The following is a 19,193-nucleotide window of genomic DNA, read 5'->3' as shown; positions in this document are numbered from 1 at the left end:
CTTAAACATTTTAAATGACTTTTACAAGCTTAATATATTTAATTTTCAAGTATTTCAGCTATGTATACAAGGCTATGTCCTTCTTACAAATATAGTTAATTAAATTTATTTTTAAAAATATTTTATTTATTTATTTGACAGAGAGCACAAGCCAGGGGAGCAGCAGACGGAGAGGGAGAAGCAGGCTCCCCGTGGAGCAGGGAGCCAGATGGCTTGTGGGGCTCCATCCCATGACCTAGGGATCATGACCTGAGCCACCCAGGTGCCCCTAGTAAATTAAATCTACTTTTATAATCCTTTGAATGCAAACGTGTAGGTCTAAATCAATTACTTGATTATACATTTTAAGTTGGAATCATAAAACTAGTATTTGAATATCCCAATAAGCTAAATTGTAAATATTTTATGTAGTTATAGCAACATATCCAAATCATTCTTAAATGTATCATGCACTTGAATACTATTAAAATATTAATGAAATAAAGAACCCATATTATTTTATACTTCTTATTTTCTAAGCATTAAAAGATATTTACTGGCAGAGAGGGCCCCTGGGTGGTTCTTGATCTCAGCTCAGGTCTTGATCCCAGGGTGGGAAGTTCAAGGACCGCCTTGGGCTCCTGGCTGTGCATGGAACCGACTTTTAAAAAGAGAGCTTTTATTGGCATAAAACAGTAAGGCTTTCCCCAGAAGTTTAAGATTCACCGTGAAGGGGCGCCTGGGTGGCTCAGCGGTTTGGTGCCTGCCTTTGGCCCGGAGCATGACCCTGGAGTCCCAGGATCGAGTCCCGAGGAGACGCAGAGAGAGACTCAGAGAGAGGCAGAGAGAGAAGCAGGCTCCATGCAGGGAGCCCGATGCGGGACTCGATTCTGGGACTCCAGGGTCACGCCCCGGGCTGCAGGCGGCGCTAAACCACTTTCTTTCTTTTCTTTTCTTTTCTTTCTTTCTTTCTTTCTTTCTTTCTTTCTTTCTTTCTTTCTTTCTTTCTTTTCTTTCTTTCTTTCTTTCTTTCTTTCTTTCTTTCTTTCTTTTTTCTTTTCTTTCTTTCTTTCTTTCTTTCTTTTTCTTTCTTTCTTTCCTTCTTTCTTTCTTTCCTTCTTTTCTTTCTTTCTTCTTTTTCTTTCTTCTTTCTTTTATTTCTTTCCTTCTTTTTCTTTTTTTTAAGATTTAATTTATTCATTCCTGAGAGACACAAAGAGAGAAGCAGAGACACAGGCAGAGGGAGAAGCAGGCTCCATGCAGGGAGCCCGAGGCGGGACTCGATCCCGAGACTCCAGGATCATGCCGTAAGCCGAAGGCAGGCGCTAAACCGCTGAGCCAGCCAGGCGTCCTTTTCTTTTCTTTCTTTTCTTTTCTTCTTTTTTTCTTTTCTTCTTTCCTTTCTTTTCCTTTCCTTTTTTCTTTCTTTCTTTTTTCTTTCTCTTTTTTCTTTTCTTTCCCTTTCCTTTTCCCTTTTTTTTCCTTTTTCCTTTCCTTTCCCTTTTCCTTTCCTTTCCTTTTTCCTTTTTCCTTTCCTTTTTTCTTTTTCCTTCCCTTTTTTTCCCTTTTCCCTTTTCCTTTTCCTTTCCTTTTCCGTGTGTATAATTTCCGACCGCCTTCCCCGAAGTCCGTCCCGGTGCGCACCCCGCGCATAGCGCGCCCTCACCCGCGCCCCACCACGGCCTCGGCGGCACCCCTCTTCTTCCCACCGCCTCTGCCGACCCGAACGTGGCAAACGACGCCTCGTTATTTGGAGGGCGGGGTCGGCGTGTCGGGCACTTGGCTGCGCGCCCCGCCTTCGGGGTCCCCCGCTGGGGTCTCCAGGTGCGGTGGGGGTGGGGCGCGGCGGGGGCGCAGCTCCGAGCCCCGCGGCCTGGGGGCGCTGCCCCCGCGTTCCCCGTCTGTCCGTCCGTCCGTCCGGGCGGCGGCGCAGCTCCGAGCCCCGCGGCCAGAGGGCGCTGCCCCCCGCGTTCCCCCCACCGCGTCCGTCCGTCGGTCCGTCCGTCCGGGCGGGGGCGGGGCGCGGAGCCCGGCGTCTTCTCGCCGCGCCCTGGGCCGCAGCGGCCGCAGCATCATGACGGCGGGAGCCCGGCTGCGGGGCAAGGCGGCGAGCGGCTTCCTGCGCCGCGGGCCCCGGGGCCGAGCGCGGACGCCGGCGGACGAGGAGGCGGCCGCCCTCCTGGAGCCGCCCGAGCGCGGGGCCGAGGGGCGGGCGGGGGCCCGGGGCGCGCGCGCGGTGCACCTGGCGGCGCTGCCCGAGCGCTACGAGCCGCTGGAGGAGCCGGCGCCCGGCGGGAGGCCCGCGAGGAGGTACCGGCAGAAGCTGAAGAAGTGTGGCAAGGTGGGGCCGCGGGGCCGGGGCCGGGGCCGGGGTCGGGGTCGGGCCGGGGCGGGCCGGGGTCGCGCCCCCGCCGGCGGTCGTCCCCGCGCACCGAGGAGGGCCCGTCCCGCGCCGGGAGGTGACGGGGCAGCAAGTCCAGGTAGGGAGAGGAGCCAAACCAGAGCCCGGGGGGGGGGGGGGTGCCCGGGAGCCGGCCCCCTGGGACATTCCCAGCAAGCCCCCGCGAGCCCCCCCCCCCCCCCCAGGTGCACTAGGTAGGACAGAAAGCCGCGTCCCTATTTTACAGCTGGGAGCACGGAGGCATTCGAGCGGTTGGGTGACCCAGCTGGGAAGCAGGGAGCAGCTGCAGGCCGGTCCCGTCGGGCCCTCGGGTCTCCGGCGACAGCCTCTCCAGGGTATCCCACCCGCCCGGAGCCGTGTGGGTCATTCTCCCCCCAAGCGCGTTCCCCGAGGTTATTTCCAGGGCCTGGGAGCTCAGCAAATACACAGAGAGGCGCTTGTTGGATCTACTTTTCCCTCTGGCAGCTGGCTGTCGGGGTGCTCTGGGACCTGCAACGTCCTTGCAAGGCCTTTTGCCTTGGAGCATGGGGGGCGAGGGGGGATGTAGAGGGGGGCGAGAGGGAATATGAATATGGGATCAAAGGACAGTGTCCTTCGCAGGGATCAAAGCCCAAGGCAGTGCCCAGGTCCCTCTGCCTGGAATCGCTGGAGGCTACTTCTGGCCCCGCTCCCTGGGGCCTTGAACAAGGCCACCCAGAAGATCACAGAACTCATTGTGTCCTGGCCAAAGGCCTCATCTGATTCAGTTCTCCTTATCTGTGTCCATCAGTGGCCTCTCTTATCCTATCTAAAACCATCCAGTCTCCACGCCTAGAAAATTCCATGCATCATCCCCCATAAAAGCACATCAGCAGCTCTGGGCGCAATATACGGCCCCGGCAGTGATGCAGTCTATTAGCGGCAACTCCGAAGTGGGGACTTCCAGGCTCAGGGTCATGCTGGAAGTGACCATCCTCTTCCTGGTCTCAGTGGAGCACAGATGCCACCGTTGGCCTCTTGGCCGGTGAACCAGTAAAGGTGGACGTCTCAGGTCAGGGGCTGACACCTGAAGACGGGTTTCAAGTGCTCAGTTCGAGCAGGGATTGTGCTAACAGCTCGGGGTAGAAAAACAGATGGAATGCCACCTGCCCTAGTGAAGTCCACGCCTCCCGGGGAGCTCCTGGCATAGCCGGGGCACCCCACAGAGCCTCATAGTCCAGAGTCCTGAGGAATGAGGGTTTAAAGTCAGGAGCATTTTGAAATCAATGGTGACATGAAACTTGGCAGAGAGGATTGAGGTTTCACAGGTAAATGACAAGGTACTACTCACACTCACTAGGATGGCTGCTATTTAAAAAATAACAAATGGGGCAGCCCGGGTGGCTCAGGGGTTAAGCACCTGCCTTCAGCCCAGGGCATGATCCTGGAGACCCGGGATCCAGTCCCACGTTGGGCCCCTCTGCCTGTGTCTCTGCCTCTCTCTCTCTCTCTCTCTCTTTCTCTGTCTCATAAATAAACAAATAAAATCTTAAAAAGAATAAATGTTGGCAAGGATATGGAGAAATTGGAATTCTGTGAATTCCATTGCTAATGGAAATGCAAGATGGTACAGCTGCTGCGGTAAACCGTTTGGAGGTTCCTCAAAAAAGTACGCATAGGATCCCTGGGTGGCGCAGCGGTTTGGCACCTGCCTTTGGCCCAGGGCGCGATCCTGGAGACCTGGGATCGAATCCCACATCGGGCTCCCGGTGCATGGAGCCTGCTTCTCCCTCTGCCTGTGTCTCTGCCTCTTTCTCTCTCTGTAACTATCATAAAAAAAAAAAAAAAAAAAAAAAGTACGCATAGAACTGCCATGATTCAGCAACTCCACTCCTAGGTATACACCCCAAATAATCGGAAAGAAGCACTGATGTATACACACATATATTCGAGAGAGAGAACATATCGAACAGTCCCATGATCATAGCAGCGTTACCCAGAGTAACCAAAAGATGGGAACCACCCATATGTCCATCCGCTGATAAATGATGAACAAAATGTGGTGTGTGCATAGGATGGAATGCTATTCGGCCGTAAAAAGGAATGAACTACTGTTCTGTGCCACAGCGTGGGTGAGAGGCAGGCTGGCTGGGTCCAAGGAGTGTCCTTGGCTCTGTGCAGGATGACACTCAACACCCGAGCCAAGAAGAGTCGTGAGAGCAGAGGGTTGTTTTTTTTTTTTTTAAGATTTTATTTATTTATTCACGAGAGACAGAGAGAGGTAGAGACACAGGCAGAGAGAGAACCAGGCTCCATGCAGGGAGCCCGATGTGGGACTCGATCCCAGGACCCCAGGATCACGCCCTTAGCCAAAGGCAGATGCTTAACCGCTGAGCCACCCAGTCGTCCCCAGAGCAGAGTTTATTGAAGATGGAGAGAATATAGATAAATACAGAGTGTCTTGGAGACCCGGGAAGAAAAAGGAGTTTTGTCTGTGCTTGGGGCCTGGAGCCTGAGGATAATGGTCTGGTGCAAGTGTCTTCTCAGTAATCCAGGAACAAACAGGTGTGTTTGTGTGTCCTCCTCCGTTAGACAGGTAGACCCTGGAGCCAGGGATCTCGATGAGTCAGTGGTCTTGGTCGGGTCCCTCCTTAGGTGTTACCTGTTGTGCTGGAAGACTCCAAAGCAATGATTAAATGCTTGCCCTTTACAGGGACGACATACAATATCTGTTCTATAAGGTGTGTGTAGGGCGAGGGTGTGGGCCTGGCGAAGATAGAAGCGGGAAAAATAAAGAACACTTTTTCATGGGACCCCTTTATTTCCCTGTCTCATACGAACCTTTAAACATTATGCTAAGTGAAAGAAACCAGACACACGAGATCATACTGTGTGTGTGTAGGATTCCGTTTATATAGAAGATCCAAAAAAAAAAAAAAAAAAAAAAAGAAGATCCAAAATTGGTTAAGTGCAGAGGGAGGGAAGGAGATGGGTGGTTGCCAGGGCCTGGGGAGAAGCAAAAATGATGGGCAAGTGGGTAACAGGTGTGTGCGGCTCTTCCTTTTGGGCTGATGGAAATGTTTCCGAAGTAGGTAAAGTGCTGGTCACACAACACGGTCCATGTGCTGGATGCCACTGAATTTTTCACTTTAAAATGGCTAATTTTTGTTTTGTGAAATTTTTTTTTTTTTTTAGTTTAAAAGATTTTATTTATTTGAGAGTGAGAGAAAGAAGCACAAGCAGGGGCGAGGGGCAGAGAGAGAGGGAGAAGCGGGCTCCCTGCAGGAGCCTGATGCGGGACTCGATCCCAGGATCCCGGGGTCACGACCTGAGCCAACAGCAGACGCCCAACCACTGAGGCACCCAGGCGCCCCTCCGCGTTCTTGGAGGTGTCGGGGAAGGTACCCGGTTAGGTTCCAACACGGAGGAAGGAAATAGCCCACCCCTCTTTGCTGAAAATCCAGGGGAACCGCCAAGCCTCCCTAGCAGTGTGGGGAGGTGAGTCTTTCCCTTTCGGGGCCCAGTGGAATAAGGAGTGACTCAAAGGCTCCCCATTGTTAACGAGTGGCTTTTCCTTCAAGGAAGGGGGTTTGCAGTTCCTATTCATGTGTTAACCGTTCAAGTCCTGCACCCAAGTCCCTTCCTGCGTCTGTTTAAAGAAAGGCATTTGGCCTTTGTGGGCCACAAAAGGATTTCTTCTCTCCTGCTGCCCAGGGGTCCCAGCCCGTCCCTGTGTCCTGCAGCTCCAGCCTCGGGAAGGAGGCTGGGGGCTCAGGGGCTGTGTCCTGGCCTCTGGCTCATCCGTCTGAGTTCCCTGGGGACTTGTCAGGAATGACACTAGTGTTCACCTGGTGCTTTCACTGTCGTGGAAGTGCCATTTTCTGGGAGGAGGGAAGGGAAGGGAGCAGATGTTTACTGTTCTGCTTCAGCATGCCAGGTGCTCTGCTGCACATTGTGTGGGACCTCTGAAGCGCCCCTAAAACCTTGGAAAGCTGGGAGGGTGAGGCAGGAGTCTCGCCTGGCACTGCCTGTGCAGGAGCACATGGGTTGAGGCGACTCACCCCCAAAACTTAGCTTAAGAGAAGAGCTGGCTTTTCCCAGGCACCCCTGAGAGCCACAGGGGCAGTGTGGATAAGGGAAGTAAGTAAATTTTGTTCCTCAGGCAGCTAGGAGGGGGTGAGGGGGGGATACAATGTGTGGAATAATAGCCTTTAGCTCAAGAGGGAGAAAAATTGTCCGCATGTCCTCAGTTGGTGGCAGCAGGTAAGGCCAGGAGCGCTGGAGCCAGGCCGCCCGGCTCAAGCCCCGTCCTGCTGCCTGTTGCTTTTGTGACCTTGGGCTGGGCCCACGTCTTTGCCTCCGTTTCCTCATCTGAGACATGGGCTAAAACTAGGGTTCCGGGCAGGAGCAAGCGGGTTCGTGCACGCAGAGATCTCCGAGCTCACCTGGCTCGTGCCAAGGCCTTTGTGACTGTTTGGCTGTTGTCCCAGGGGGTGAAGGAGAGACCTCTCAGGACGGCTGATTTTCTGATTCGTTTTTTAATCAGGCCTCAGCAGCTCAGAGCAAAACCTCGGTCTGTAGCCCACCGCCGAGCTCAGCTTTGTGCCTGCGTCCTGCCCACATCTCAGAACCCAAGACGTGATCTTCATATTCAGGCGGAAGCGATCCTTCCCCCTGTGGATGGGTTTTGGTTTGGGTTTTTGTTTTATTTTTTAAATATTTTATTTATTTTGAGAGAGAGAGAGAGAGCACGAGCAGGGGAGGGGCAGAGGGACAAGGAGAAGCTGACTCCCCTCTGAGCAGGGAGCCCGACTCTGGGCCCCCTCCCAGGACCCCGGATTCATGACCTGAGCCAAAGGCAGATGCTTCACGGACAGAATCACCCAGGCATTTTTGGTTTTGGTTTTTCTGAAACTGGAGAGGGCAGGGAATCCCTGGCTTCCCTGGGGGTTAGTTGAATACAGAGGACCCCCAGAAAGTGTGACATCCTGTGACAGCTGTGACAGATTACCGCCAACACAGTGGTTTTAGGACACCAGCAGTTGCACATGTCTGGAGGCCAGAAGTCCGAAATCCATCTCCCCCCTGCTGACGTCAGCAGGCCGGTTCCCATGGAGGCCCAGGGAAAAACCAGTTTTGTTGCTCTTTCTTGCTTCCCGAGGTCCCCATCCTCCAGCATCACCGCCAGCCGCGTCGATCTGCAGATCTTTCCCTCTGCTTCTGTCGTGACATTGCCTCCTGTCTGACTCCTCTTAGAAGGACAGTTGTGCTCCTTCGGATCCGTGTAAATATATAGGAGGCCCACCTGCATGATCCAGGAGCATCTCCCCATCTTAAGACCCTTAGTTTTTTCTTAAATCGTAAGCTATCCATTATTACTTTTAATTCTTTTTTTAAAAAATGTTTAAAGATTTTATTTTATTTGAGAGAAAGAGAGAGCAGAGGGAGAGGGAGAAGCAGGCTCCCCACTGAGCAGGGAACCCGAGAGGGACTCGATCCCAGGACCCCGGGATCACGACACCTGAGCTGAAGGCAGACGCTTAACCAGCTGAGCCACCCAGGCGTCCCCTTAAGACTCTTAATTCAGTCACATCTGCAAAATCCCTTTTGCCATATAAAGCCACGTATTTATAGGTTCTTGGGATTGGGGGGGCATTCTTCAGCCTCCCACGCTCCCCTGCGTCCCCCACTGCTTCTCTGACAGATTATTTGGTCTGAAAACTTGACTCCCATCAAATAATTCAAAACCTCCCTCAAAGGACACAGAGATGGCCTTTGATGGACATCTCACATTTCTTTCTATCACTTTTCTCGAACCTGCGTTCTTCTGACAGTGTTCCAGCTAATGAGCTATTTTAGTAGCTTTTTTTCTAAATTGCAAAGATGAAGTGACTCACAGCTTTTGAAAATATCACGCTGGGGAAAATGGATGTACAAATGCCAAAAATGTCAAGTTTAACGCAGGCCATCCGTGACTCCGGCGGTACTGCTTATACAGGACTGTAAAGCGTAACAGTACTTGCTCCCAGAGAACAGTCTTTTGTTACTTCAAGGAGGTAAGTAAAATTCTCCCACTGAATCTTCCTACACATTTATAGACATGTCTCTCGGCAACATCACACTCCCCCCGCCCCCCCCCACCCTCCGCATGCACCCTAATACCCCACCGAGAAGTTGACAGGCCACGTGCCAGGAGTCAGGGTTTGGAGAAGCCATAGATGTTACCTGGCTCTCTCCCAGGTTTGGTTTCTTACTTAGCCTGAGAGTTTCCAATGGAAAGTCCCAGGCCCTTTCTGGGTGCTGGGGATACAGTAGTGAGCCCAAGAAAGTCCCTCCGTCCGGGAGAGGGGGAGGGTCAGCCTACTAGACAGACAGGTTTGCTGGGCAGTGGTGGCTCTGAGGGTTGTGATCATGGTCAGGGATTGTAAGTGAAACCAGGGATGCTAGGTGCTTGTCGGAGTTGGAGAAGTCGGGGGGCTGAGAGACAAGGTGTGTGATCAGCCTGCAGGGATGTCGACATTGAGAATGACGATGGGAGTTAGGGGTGGGAAGAGGAAGGAGGGTTGAGTGGGCAGCAGCACGGCTGCTATTGGTGGGCTGGTGGTCTCGAGTCTTCTGTTGCTGTTCCATTTGAACCTCGTGGATGCCCCCCCCCCCTCCAGAGCCAGGCCATGCAGAAAAGGAGTGGGTAGCAAGAAAGCACAGTGGAGGCCTCAGCCTTCAGGAGTTTATACTTGTGCTGGAGGATGCAGCAATCAGAGAACAGCGGGAGCCTCTAGAGCCAAACATGCCTTTTGGACCCGAGTCCGTCCTGGGAGATGGAGGGACGGCAGGGTGGGCTTTCGGATAAGGTCAAGGAGGGGACCCTTGACCCCCCTTCAGATGATGCAGTGACTTGGCTGGAACAGAGAAGAGGAGTAGGCTTTGGTTTAAAAATAAAACCAAGGGTACCCAGCTGGCTCAGTCACTAGAGCATGTGACTCTTGATCTCAGGGTCACAAGTTCAAGCCCCATGTTGGGCATGGAGCCTATTGTGAAAACAGCAAAAAGACACAACTGGCTTGGTTTTAGAGCTAGCACCCTCACCACTGTTCCCAGGATGTCCCAACTACCTGGACATAGGCAGTGCTTGAAAGGACTTCGCAGCGGGGCACCTGGTGGCCCAGTGGGTTACGCGTCTGCCTTTGGCTCAGCTCATGGTCCCGGGGTCCTGGGATCCAGCCCCGCATCGGGGCGCCCTACTCAGAGGGGAGTATCCCTCTCTCCCCTCTCTCTCCTTCCCTCTCAAATAAATAAAATCTTTAAAAAAAAAAGAAAGAAGAAAGAAAGAAAGAAAGAAAGAAAGAAAGAAAGAAAGAAAGAAAGAAAGAAAGAAAGAAAAAAAGAAAGAAAGAGTACTTTGCAAGATGGTAATGTGTCTTCTGAACCCCCACATGTTCTCGAAGTGGGGTGGATGTGGGAACATGTGCTAATTTGCCCTGAGAGGCTGAGGGGGAATGGTCCTTTGTGCAGGGATCAGAGTTGCCTCACCCGGCCCTTTGCTTTTCTCTTGTCTTCTCAAAAATAGAACGTCGGGAAGGTGGTCATCAAAGGCTGCCGCTACGTGGTCCTGGGCCTGCAGGGCTTCGCCGCCGCCTACTCCGCCCCATTCGGGGTGGCCACCAGCGTGGTCTCGTTCGTCCGCTAATGGAGCTGCGCCCGGGCCCCGACGTACCCTGAGGATGGGAGCCCCGCGGATCCAGGACCATCTCCGACCTGAACCCACCAAATCCTCGCAGGAAAACCATGTCTCTCTTTGCTGAACTTGGATGAGTGCTGTGAACGGGACGTCCCTGCCCATCCGCTGAGCTTTGCACGACTCCAGGACACAGGTGGCTCCGACGGACAATCCCGCAGAGAGTTAGGCCCCTAATTCTGGTTTGGTAGCACCGGAGCCTTCAGGGGGTGGGGGGTGGGGGGTGGGCATCGAGGCAGACACCTGACAGATGGGAGCACTCTGGGGGGGGGTCGCCGAGCAGTGCTTACAAGCGGGGAGAAGGGATTTAGACCTGGACTAAGATGATCTGTTATGTTCTGGAAAGATCACGGGCTGATACAGTGCTCAGCACTCCTGGTCCCCGGCTGCCTCGGTTCTGGGGGCAGCAACAGAGCTGCTCGTCTGTCGTGCGCCCCATCTCCTTCCTCCACCCCGTTGTCGCCAGGAGTTTAATTATGGGCTTGAGAAGAAGGAAGGAAGGAAAATCTCTTTGAAGGTTGTGATGCCTTGAAAACTGTTGATGACACCGTGTGACTGTGGAAAGCAGATAAAGCTTGTGATTCCCACCCCGACCCGGGCCCCGAATGTGCAGCTGGCGGTGAGGGAAGCGGGGAGCTCAGGTGCAGGCTGCTGGGCTGGAGAGGGTGCTTGGAGGAGTCGCCCCCGTCGTGCCCAGTCCGGCCCAGTCTGGCTGGGGGTTGGGAGCTGCCCGCCTGTGGCTGGCTGCTGGGGGGGCCACTGTCGCCTGTTCCTGCCAGCTGTTGGCCGCCTCTCCGCCAAGCCACCAAAGGTGCTCTGTCTTGGGAGAGAGGGAGACACTACGTCTGGCAAGGAGAGTGTGTGATTTAGACAAGGACCCAGTAAGTAGGAGATTGAGGTGCTGGAAGTTGAAACGAGAAAGTTGATGGGAGGAGAAGAGGAAGTATAAACCAGGCCTGGTTTATCAGCCCTGGAAACTCTTAGGTGACTGGGTTTTTGGCTCCAGGTGGGGACCAGGGATGCTGGGTGGCTGCAGGTGACATGGCTGGTGCTTAAAACCCCCCTGAGGCCCATGAGCTCTCACTGGCTGCCTTGGTGGCATCCTTCCTCTTTGGTGCTGCCAACCTTTGTCCGCATCTCACTTGGATTCAGAGGCTGGCGCCTCATGGGTCCTGGGCTGGATGCTCCCCCGCAGATGACCCAGGGACTGCCACCGGACCGTTCGTTGGCAAGGGAGGTGAAAGAACAAGGGGGCTCCTCTTACCACACCCCTCCGCCAACCCCCGTGAGAGGCCCCGTCCCCCCGTTTCCAGAATATCCAGAAGTCTGGATAGTCGTTGCTGATCAGTCTGCAGGGTAGGTGGCAACACCTGCGTGTTGCCCCAAGAAGTTTCCCGGGCCTTGCCCAGGAGGCCTCAGGGCTGCTGCCTTGCTGGTCAGGCCAACCAGCTGGCACCAGGGAGTGGAGAAGGTAGGAAAGACAGACAGATGGACAAGAAAAAGGCACCCCCCCGTGTAGGAGAAGGTGGTAGCGAGGCGCTCTGGAGGCCCATGTCGAAGATGAACTTGGATCCCGTTCTGCATCATTAATATTTGTGAGGAAAAGAGAAAACAGATGGTCTTATTTTAACTCAAATGATCAAAGTTGATAGTGGCACATTTTCACAAGATAATTACAGCTTGCCTGGTCACACTGGGACTTGGGGGGGCGGGGGGTGTCGGAAAGAGACCTCAGTGGAAGAAAAAGCCAAGCATAGTTTAGTGGGAGAGCAGGGCCTGGGCAGCCACCGGAGATGGGAGACGGGAGATGGGAGATGGGAGGAAGGGGCTCAGGGTGGGCTTGGAGGACGATGCAGTCCCGCCCCGGAGAAGCCCCCCTGAGTCCCCAGAGGGATGGAAAAGTGACCAGGGAAGAGACTGGAGCTGCCAAGGCCTGGCCCACGGAGACCTTCCCCACCCCACCCCCAAATTGGAGACACTACCAGGCCCTAAAACCCGAGTAGTCTGATTAGGAATTAACCTAGAAGTTTCACCAGTCGGAGCCTTGCGGGGATTGTCCCGGGAGCCAGATTCACATGTACAGTGATGAGCTTGTCCGCAGGGTCACCGGGTGCTTGCTTCCCCGCCGACAGGACCTGCAGGTTGCAGATTACCTTTTTGCCTTTTTCTCTGTCTTCAGTTTTGATTTTTTAAAAATGTCCGGATCCACGCCCTACTGAGGATTGAGGTTTAGAGCTTTGCCTTTAGTGCTTGACCAAGAGGCTCCTTTTGTATCCTTTGCTTGCCCTATGATGTAAATAAAACCCTTAATTTGTACAATGTTTCTGTGTGTGCAGAGTTTTTCTCCAGCCCTGCCCAAGAGATGTCTGCAGCCTCCAGTGAGGCGGACCTTGTTGGGCAGGAGAGGTCAGGGACCTCCTTGGAGCACCTGTGCCACCCAGGGGCCCTGGGGGAGGAAGAGAGGCCCAGATTCCTCTAGAACTCGGCTGAGGTGTCAAGGTAGGGGGTGGAGAGTTCTCTAGAAACCCTTCGGCGTGCAGGAGGAGCCTCAGCTCACGCATCGGTTGAAAGTGAAAAAAAATTTTTTTTCCATATCATTATTTTTAATGTCCAACGTTTATAATATGAGGGCCAGGGCTTTCTCCTCAACTCAAGTTTATAAATTTTCGATTGGCTTGTGAGGCCAATAGGGATACTTCTTCTTGTCTAATTTGGTTTCTGGGAAGACTTCATTCAGGTCCTCAATGGTCATCTGATCAAATGGAATTATGTTCTTCATCTTCTCTAGCTCTTTTTCATATTCTTCAATCCTGGCCTTTGAGAGGGATGAAAACTCAGCACAGCTTTTCACATCTTCTTTTTCCTCAGCATCCACCTGGACAGTGTATTTATCTCTGGCACAGGAACCTTCAGGGCATTAAACTTCTTCTCAAAGTCATCTACCAAGCCAGCCTTTGCCACATTGGCCTTGTAGTAAGCCCAGTCGATAGCAGGTGGTTTCTCAGGAAGAGTAGCCAACCTGGAGGTAAGCATCTCATTCCAGGATTTCAGGGAGTTGGCAATGGCCTTCTGGTTTCGGGGTATGATCTCCCCAAAAGCTACCCAGTCAATGGTTTTTAGAGCAAGTTTTCGCCCAGCCATCTTGAGATCCTTCACGGACCCCAGCGGCCCACAGTCCTGAAAGTGAAAATTGCTAGAACCTCCAATTGTTGAAAAAACCACCCTCTGTGCTCTGGAGCCAAAAAAAAAAAAAAAAAAAAAAATGCAACTCGAAGACCAAGTCTGGGTGGAAAGAAGGAAGATAGTGTATCACTTTGCTGGGGGAAGGAGGCTGCAGCTGGCTGGTGCCTCCCAGACCCCAAGCCCACCCAGAGTAGAAAGGCTGAGGGGTTTTTAGAGGAAAATACAGGATCTGGGCGGATTTGATAGGAACCTGGGCCGTGCTCTGAGCCGTGGTCACCAGGTCTCCAGGTGGCCTGGCGACTGGCACTGGCTCTGACCATGGGGTGTTGTTACCAACTCTCAACGTCTATCCCAATCCCGAGCTCTTGGAACAAAGGATTTTACAGAAAAACTGTGAGGGGGAAGGGGGAGAGGCTTCAGGAACAAGGAAGAGAAAGACTGGTTCAATTTAAAGTCCAGGGGATCCCTGGTGGCTCAGCAGTTTAGCGCCTGCCTTTGCCCTGGGGTGTGATCCTGGAGACCCGGGATCAAGTCCCACACCGGGCTCCCTGCGTGGAGCCTGCTTCTGCCTCTGCCTGTGTCTCTGCCTCTCTCTCTGTCTTTCATGAATAAATAAAATCTTAAAAAAATATTTAACAAAAATAATAATAAAGTCGAGCTTTATGTCCCTATTGCAGGGTTTTGATTGAGAGCCTCCTGTGGGACCAGGAAGCTGCGCTTTTCACTCGTGGCTTAGGAGGTGGTGAAGCACCTGTTCCTTCTCTCTGAGTTGGGAAATGCTGGCCCTTGGGGTGGGAGGTGGGGGGTGCTGCAGGTTGCAACTGCCAGTAGACTCCCCAGGTGGGAGTCTCAGGTCTGGGGGTGGTGGTGGCTGGCAGGTGCGGGTCCCATGTAGGGCATCTGTAACTTGCCCTTTGACTGAGTCCCCACAGAAACGGTGGGAAAGGGCTTGCAGTAGAACAAGTACTTCTTTTTTTTTTTTTTTTTTGAGATTTTATTTATTTATTCATGAGAGACACACAGAGAGACCGAGGCAGAGACACAGGCAGAGGGAGAAGAAGGCTCCATGCAGGGAGCCTGATGTGGGACTTGAACCTGGGTCTCCAGGATCACGCTCTGGGCTGAAGGCGGCACTAAACTTCTGCACACAGTTGTGCTGTGAGTCTTCCGATGCCACCAAGCAGGTGTCTGACACCGGTTGGGTGTTCAGCAGTTTAATTCCGTTTAACACCGTTCCCAGGAGAGAGCATCGGATCCCACAGATTGAAGGGCTTAGTCCTCCTACCAGACGGACCCCCACTTCAGACCCCACTAGCAAGTCCAAGTTGCCAGCTGTGCTTTTGTTTTTTTTTTTTTAAAGCTTTTTTTTTTAATTTTTATTTATTTATGATAGTCACAGAGAGAGAGAGAGAGAGAGAGAGGCAGAGACACAGGCAGAGGGAGAAGCAGGCTCCATGCACCGGGAGCCCGACGTGGGATTCGATCCCGGGTCCCCAGGATCGCGCCCTGGGCCAAAGGCAGGCACTAAACCGCTGCACCACCCAGGGATCCCCAGCTGTGCTTTTGGTTGACCAGCTGCAGATCGGAGGTTCCCACGACACCTTCCTTGGCTTCCGTTAATTTGCTAGTGGGGCTCACAGAACTCAGAGAAACATTTTACTCACTAGTACCTGTTTATTATAAAAGGATATGACTCCGTTATAAAAGGACATAACTGGATGGAAGAGATGCACAGGGCAAGGTCTGAGGAGAGAGTACGGGGCTCCCAAGTCTCTCTCCCCAAATCTCCAGTGTGTCCACACACCTGGGAAGTCCCTCGAACCCTGTTTTCATGGACACTTCGTTATGTAGGATGACTAAGTCAGTGCCCATTGCTAATAGAATTCAATCTCCAAGGGATCCCTGGGTGGCTCAGCAGTTTAGCACCTGCTTTGGCCCAGGGCGTGATCCTGGAGTCCCTGGATCGAGTCCCACGTCAGGTTCCCAGCATGGAGCCTGCTTCTCCCTCCTCCTATGTCTCTGCCTCTCTCTCTCTATGTCTATCATAAATAAATAAATAAATAAATAAATAAATAAATAAATAAATAAATAAATCTATCTATCTTTAAAAAAAAAAAAAGAATTCAATCTCCATCCCGTCTGTCTGCCCTCCCAGGAGGGAAGTTCCAAACCTCTAATCACAGGGTGGCCTCTCCTGCCAACCTGGTGGCCTGCCTCGTTAGCATAACAAGACACCTTGGCTCTCCTCTGGAGTTAGAAATTCCGAAGGGGTTTTTTGGGAGCTTGTGCCATCATCAAGGACCAACACCGACTATGTGCTTCTTATTATAAATCACGATGGCCCAGGCAGGTGAAGAGAAGCCTCTGGACTCCCCTCCCCGCAGGGCGGGGGGCACCTGTGTCCACCTGCTGTTGGGCCTAGAGCAAGGCAGCCCGTGGGAGACCTTGATGTCTTCAGCCACTTGGGAATCACCCCCGCTGTCCCCCTCTGCCCGGCACCTGCACTTGGTCAGAGGACCAGGAAGCCTCCAGAAGCAGGACTAGAGCTCAGGCCGCCTGCACCTCGTCGTCCTCCTGGGCTTGGCTGCGAAACCCTCCCAGCAGGTTCAGCTTCAGGGAGCTGCTGCTGCTATGGGGTTTGCCCCCACAATGTCTTTTTTTTTTTTTCCACTCCTGACTCTGCAGGAGCCCCGATAAACCGATGTAACTCTGTGATGCCATCATCCCCAAACTGTTTTTGAAAACTTTATAGATCTCTCCGTAAATGTATTTTCTAATACAAATTATATAGAGTTATAGGGGGCGCGGGGAATGCCCTCAGCATCCGTGTGACGGCTGTATTTGAGAAATTCTGTGGTTTGGCTAAAAGCCTGAGGGTGGGGGGAATCTCAAACTCCCTTGACCCCTCGTGGGTAAATGTGGGGAAAAAATAATACATGAGATTTTTTTTTTTTTAAGAGCCAAGTTTTTGAGCCAAACCACTCCACCCACTGAACTTCATAACCAAGGGGAAAGGAGGTCTCTTCAGATTTTCTAGAAGCCTCAGTGCCAGAGCCTGGTAGGTATGAAAGCCACGAAGGAGCAGGGCTGGGAGGGGTCAGGGAAGGGCAGGACAAAGATTTGGTTGCGTGGGGGGGATGTGCCAGGCCCAATCTCCCTGCGGGGGTGCTCGGGAGTGCTCGGCACCTTGCACCCTACAGCTCCACCCAGGACGCAAATTAGGGGCAGAATTCAACACCTCCAGGACTGGCTCTGCTGTGTTTTGCTGCAGGCGGTTTTCAGGTGATTCACTTGCATAACCTGTTGACAAGGCCCTAAACAAGTGCGTCTGGCTCAAAGCTGACAGAGAAATGAGGCCAAAAGTACAGACCAGGGTCAGAGCGTGCCCCTCCTTTCACTTGCTCTTTAACTCCACGCAGATCCCTTCCATGCAGACCCGCTTTCTTCGCCCAAAATGGGGGGAAACAATTCGTGTCTGTTCCCCTTCCTACAAGAGGTGGTTAGAATCACTGCTGGAGTAGCAAGTAGCACCTTTCCTTTAAAAAAAAAAAAAAAAGGATTTTATTTATTTATTCATGAGAGACACAGAGAGAGAGAGAGAGAGGCAGAGACACAGGCTGAGGGAGAAGCAGGCCCCATGCAGGGAGCCCGATGTGGGACTCGATCCCCGGACTCCAGGATCAGGCCCTGAACCAAAGGCAGATGCAAAACCACTGAGCCACCCAGGTGTCCCATGACTCAGGTTTTATTAGACGGTAATAAGTGACCTGTTTCCAACAATAGCTAGGACCCCCTCAAGGTCCTGGAAACTTTGCTTCCAAAATTCCTTAGAGAATAAGGAATCCTTATTCTCAGTCCTCAAACCCCTCCCAGCTCCCAGGGGTGTAATCAGCCACCCATCAAGGCAGCCGCTCTTCCTGCCCAGGGATCCTGTCCCCGGGGCTTTAATAAAACCACCACTTTGCACCAAAAATGTCTCAAGAATTCTTTCTTGGTCGTCGGCTCCGGACCTCCCCCCACCAGACGTCGCCTCATTCCAAAACTTCATCAATCCTGTGGCCCGGAGGCCCCGCCACCAGGGCCCAGGCTGTGCTTTCAGCCACTTCCAGCTGCCGCTCGCTGCCCTCTGGGCCTGTTACCCCCGAGGGACCACGAGGGAGAGGGAACTTGCACCATAATCACAGCCCACATGCACCCCTGAGCCCCTAACACGATCAGGCGGGGAGCTAGAAGCCCCCCGGGAAAGTCTCAGCAGGGCCACCAGCCGTCATACCATGGATGTCTGAGATGCTGAGATTACTTAGCTGCTGCTTTACCACAGCCAAGGCACAGGATGTACAGACTGCTTCTAGTCTATTCCTTTTATTTTATTTTATTTTATTTTATTTTATTTTATTTTATTTTATTTTATTTTATTTTATTTTATTTATTATTTTTAAGATTTTATTTATTTATTCATGAGAGACACAGAGAGAGGCAGAGACACAGGCAGAGGGAGCAGCAGGCCCCACGCAAGGAGCCCGATGAGGGACTCGATCCCAGGACCCCAAGATCACCACCTGAGCCCTCTGATCCCTTGGTGTATCCCACAAGCTTCTCTTTTATTCTGCATTGGGTGAATCACTCCACCGCCTGTGCCACCAGCCCCCACCCAATCAGGATGCCCCCCACCTGATCTCAGCACCCCACACCGAGGGCAGGACATGCAGCTGGGCCGGGGAAGGGATCCGGGACCCCAGGTCAGTGTGGTTGAATTTACTGTCTGTTGCCACACTTCCTTCGTGGGATTCCTGCAGCCATCGTCGCTGTTCCCACCGTGTTTCCCCCCAGCGCCCAGGGCCCGTGTACCCGAGCCCCCAGGCTAGCAGGAAGCCGCCCTGCATGACGGCACTGGCATCCGACCACCTGGCTTCCCGTCCTCCAGCCCCGTGACCCCGGACAAGTTCCACAGCCCCTTGGAATCTTAGGGTTTGCTTTCTTTTGTCGAGTCGAGGGAGTAGGGGCACCTGGGTGGCTCAGTCGGTTGAGCATCTGCCTTGGGCTCACATCGTGACCCTGGGGTCCTGGGATCGAGTCCCGCATCGGGCTCCCTGCTCAGTGGAGAGTCTAGTCTGCTTCTCCCTCTGCCTCTGCCCCAACTGCTCTCTCTCCCAAATAAATAAAATCTTAAAAAAAAAAAAAAAAGTAGAGGAAATAGTGTCTATTTCAGAGGCCTATTTAGAAGATCAAATATGTTAAGACCTGAGCGTGCAGGAATTGACTAGCGTCCTTAGGATGGTCTCTGCCCCCAGTTGAAAGTCAGCTAGTTGTCCCAGAACTGGACCTGGGGGGACATGTGCCTGGGTGTGTGTGTGGGGGGGGAGACCCGGGGCCAGCAGGGGTGGGGATGCAAGAGGAGCTTCGGCTGCTTGCGTTTTGATTTAGTTCGGTTCTGGTTTCAGCTTGTCTGGGCTCAGGAGCAAGACCCTGTGGGCAAAGCGTCCCCTGATGGGAACCCAAACTGTCCCCTCAACTGGCAGGGAGAGGGTCGGCCCTGAGCCAGCAAGACCCCACCCACCCGGGATTCACCCCCAGACAACGATGTAACCTTCACTGCCTACCTGCACGTGGGCACCCACCTCTGCCCCACGTTTTCCTTCCATAAACCTAGAACTATTTTTGGTCTTTTGGAAAGTCTGAAATGCTAGTCGAGGGGCGCCTGGGTGGCTAGGATGGTGAAGCGCCTGCCTTCAGCTCAGATCGTGATCCCTGGGTCCTGGGATCGAGCCCCACGTTGGGCTTCCTGCTCAGTGGGGAGTCTTTCTCCCTCTGCCCCCTCTCCGCCCCCCATACTCTCTCTCAGATAAATAAATACAGTCTTAAAAAAAATGCTAGCCCACTGTCTTCCCTGGGGTGGCCTCACTGAAATAAATTCCTCTCTTGTTTCACCAGCGCTCC

At 52.9% G+C, this 19,193-nt stretch overlaps 1 protein-coding gene across 1 annotated transcript; it reads left to right on the top strand.

Annotated features, from left to right (window-relative positions):
• Positions 1 to 2,038: 2,038 nt before the first annotated feature.
• C38H1orf115 (chromosome 38 C1orf115 homolog) lies at positions 2,039 to 12,394 on the top strand. The gene is made up of 2 exons (XM_077887006.1): positions 2,039 to 2,320; positions 9,906 to 12,394. Exons 1-2 carry the CDS (start codon positions 2,054 to 2,056, stop codon positions 10,023 to 10,025), a joined length of 387 nt encoding a protein of 128 aa, XP_077743132.1. The 5' UTR covers positions 2,039 to 2,053; the 3' UTR covers positions 10,026 to 12,394.
• Positions 12,395 to 19,193: the final 6,799 nt, after the last annotated feature.

Source organism: Canis aureus, chromosome 38 (genome assembly GCF_053574225.1).
Source record: "Canis aureus isolate CA01 chromosome 38, VMU_Caureus_v.1.0, whole genome shotgun sequence".
NCBI lineage: Eukaryota > Metazoa > Chordata > Mammalia > Carnivora > Canidae > Canis > Canis aureus.
Note: the sequence above shows the minus strand (reverse complement) of the source record. Positions and strands in the feature narration are given on the sequence as shown.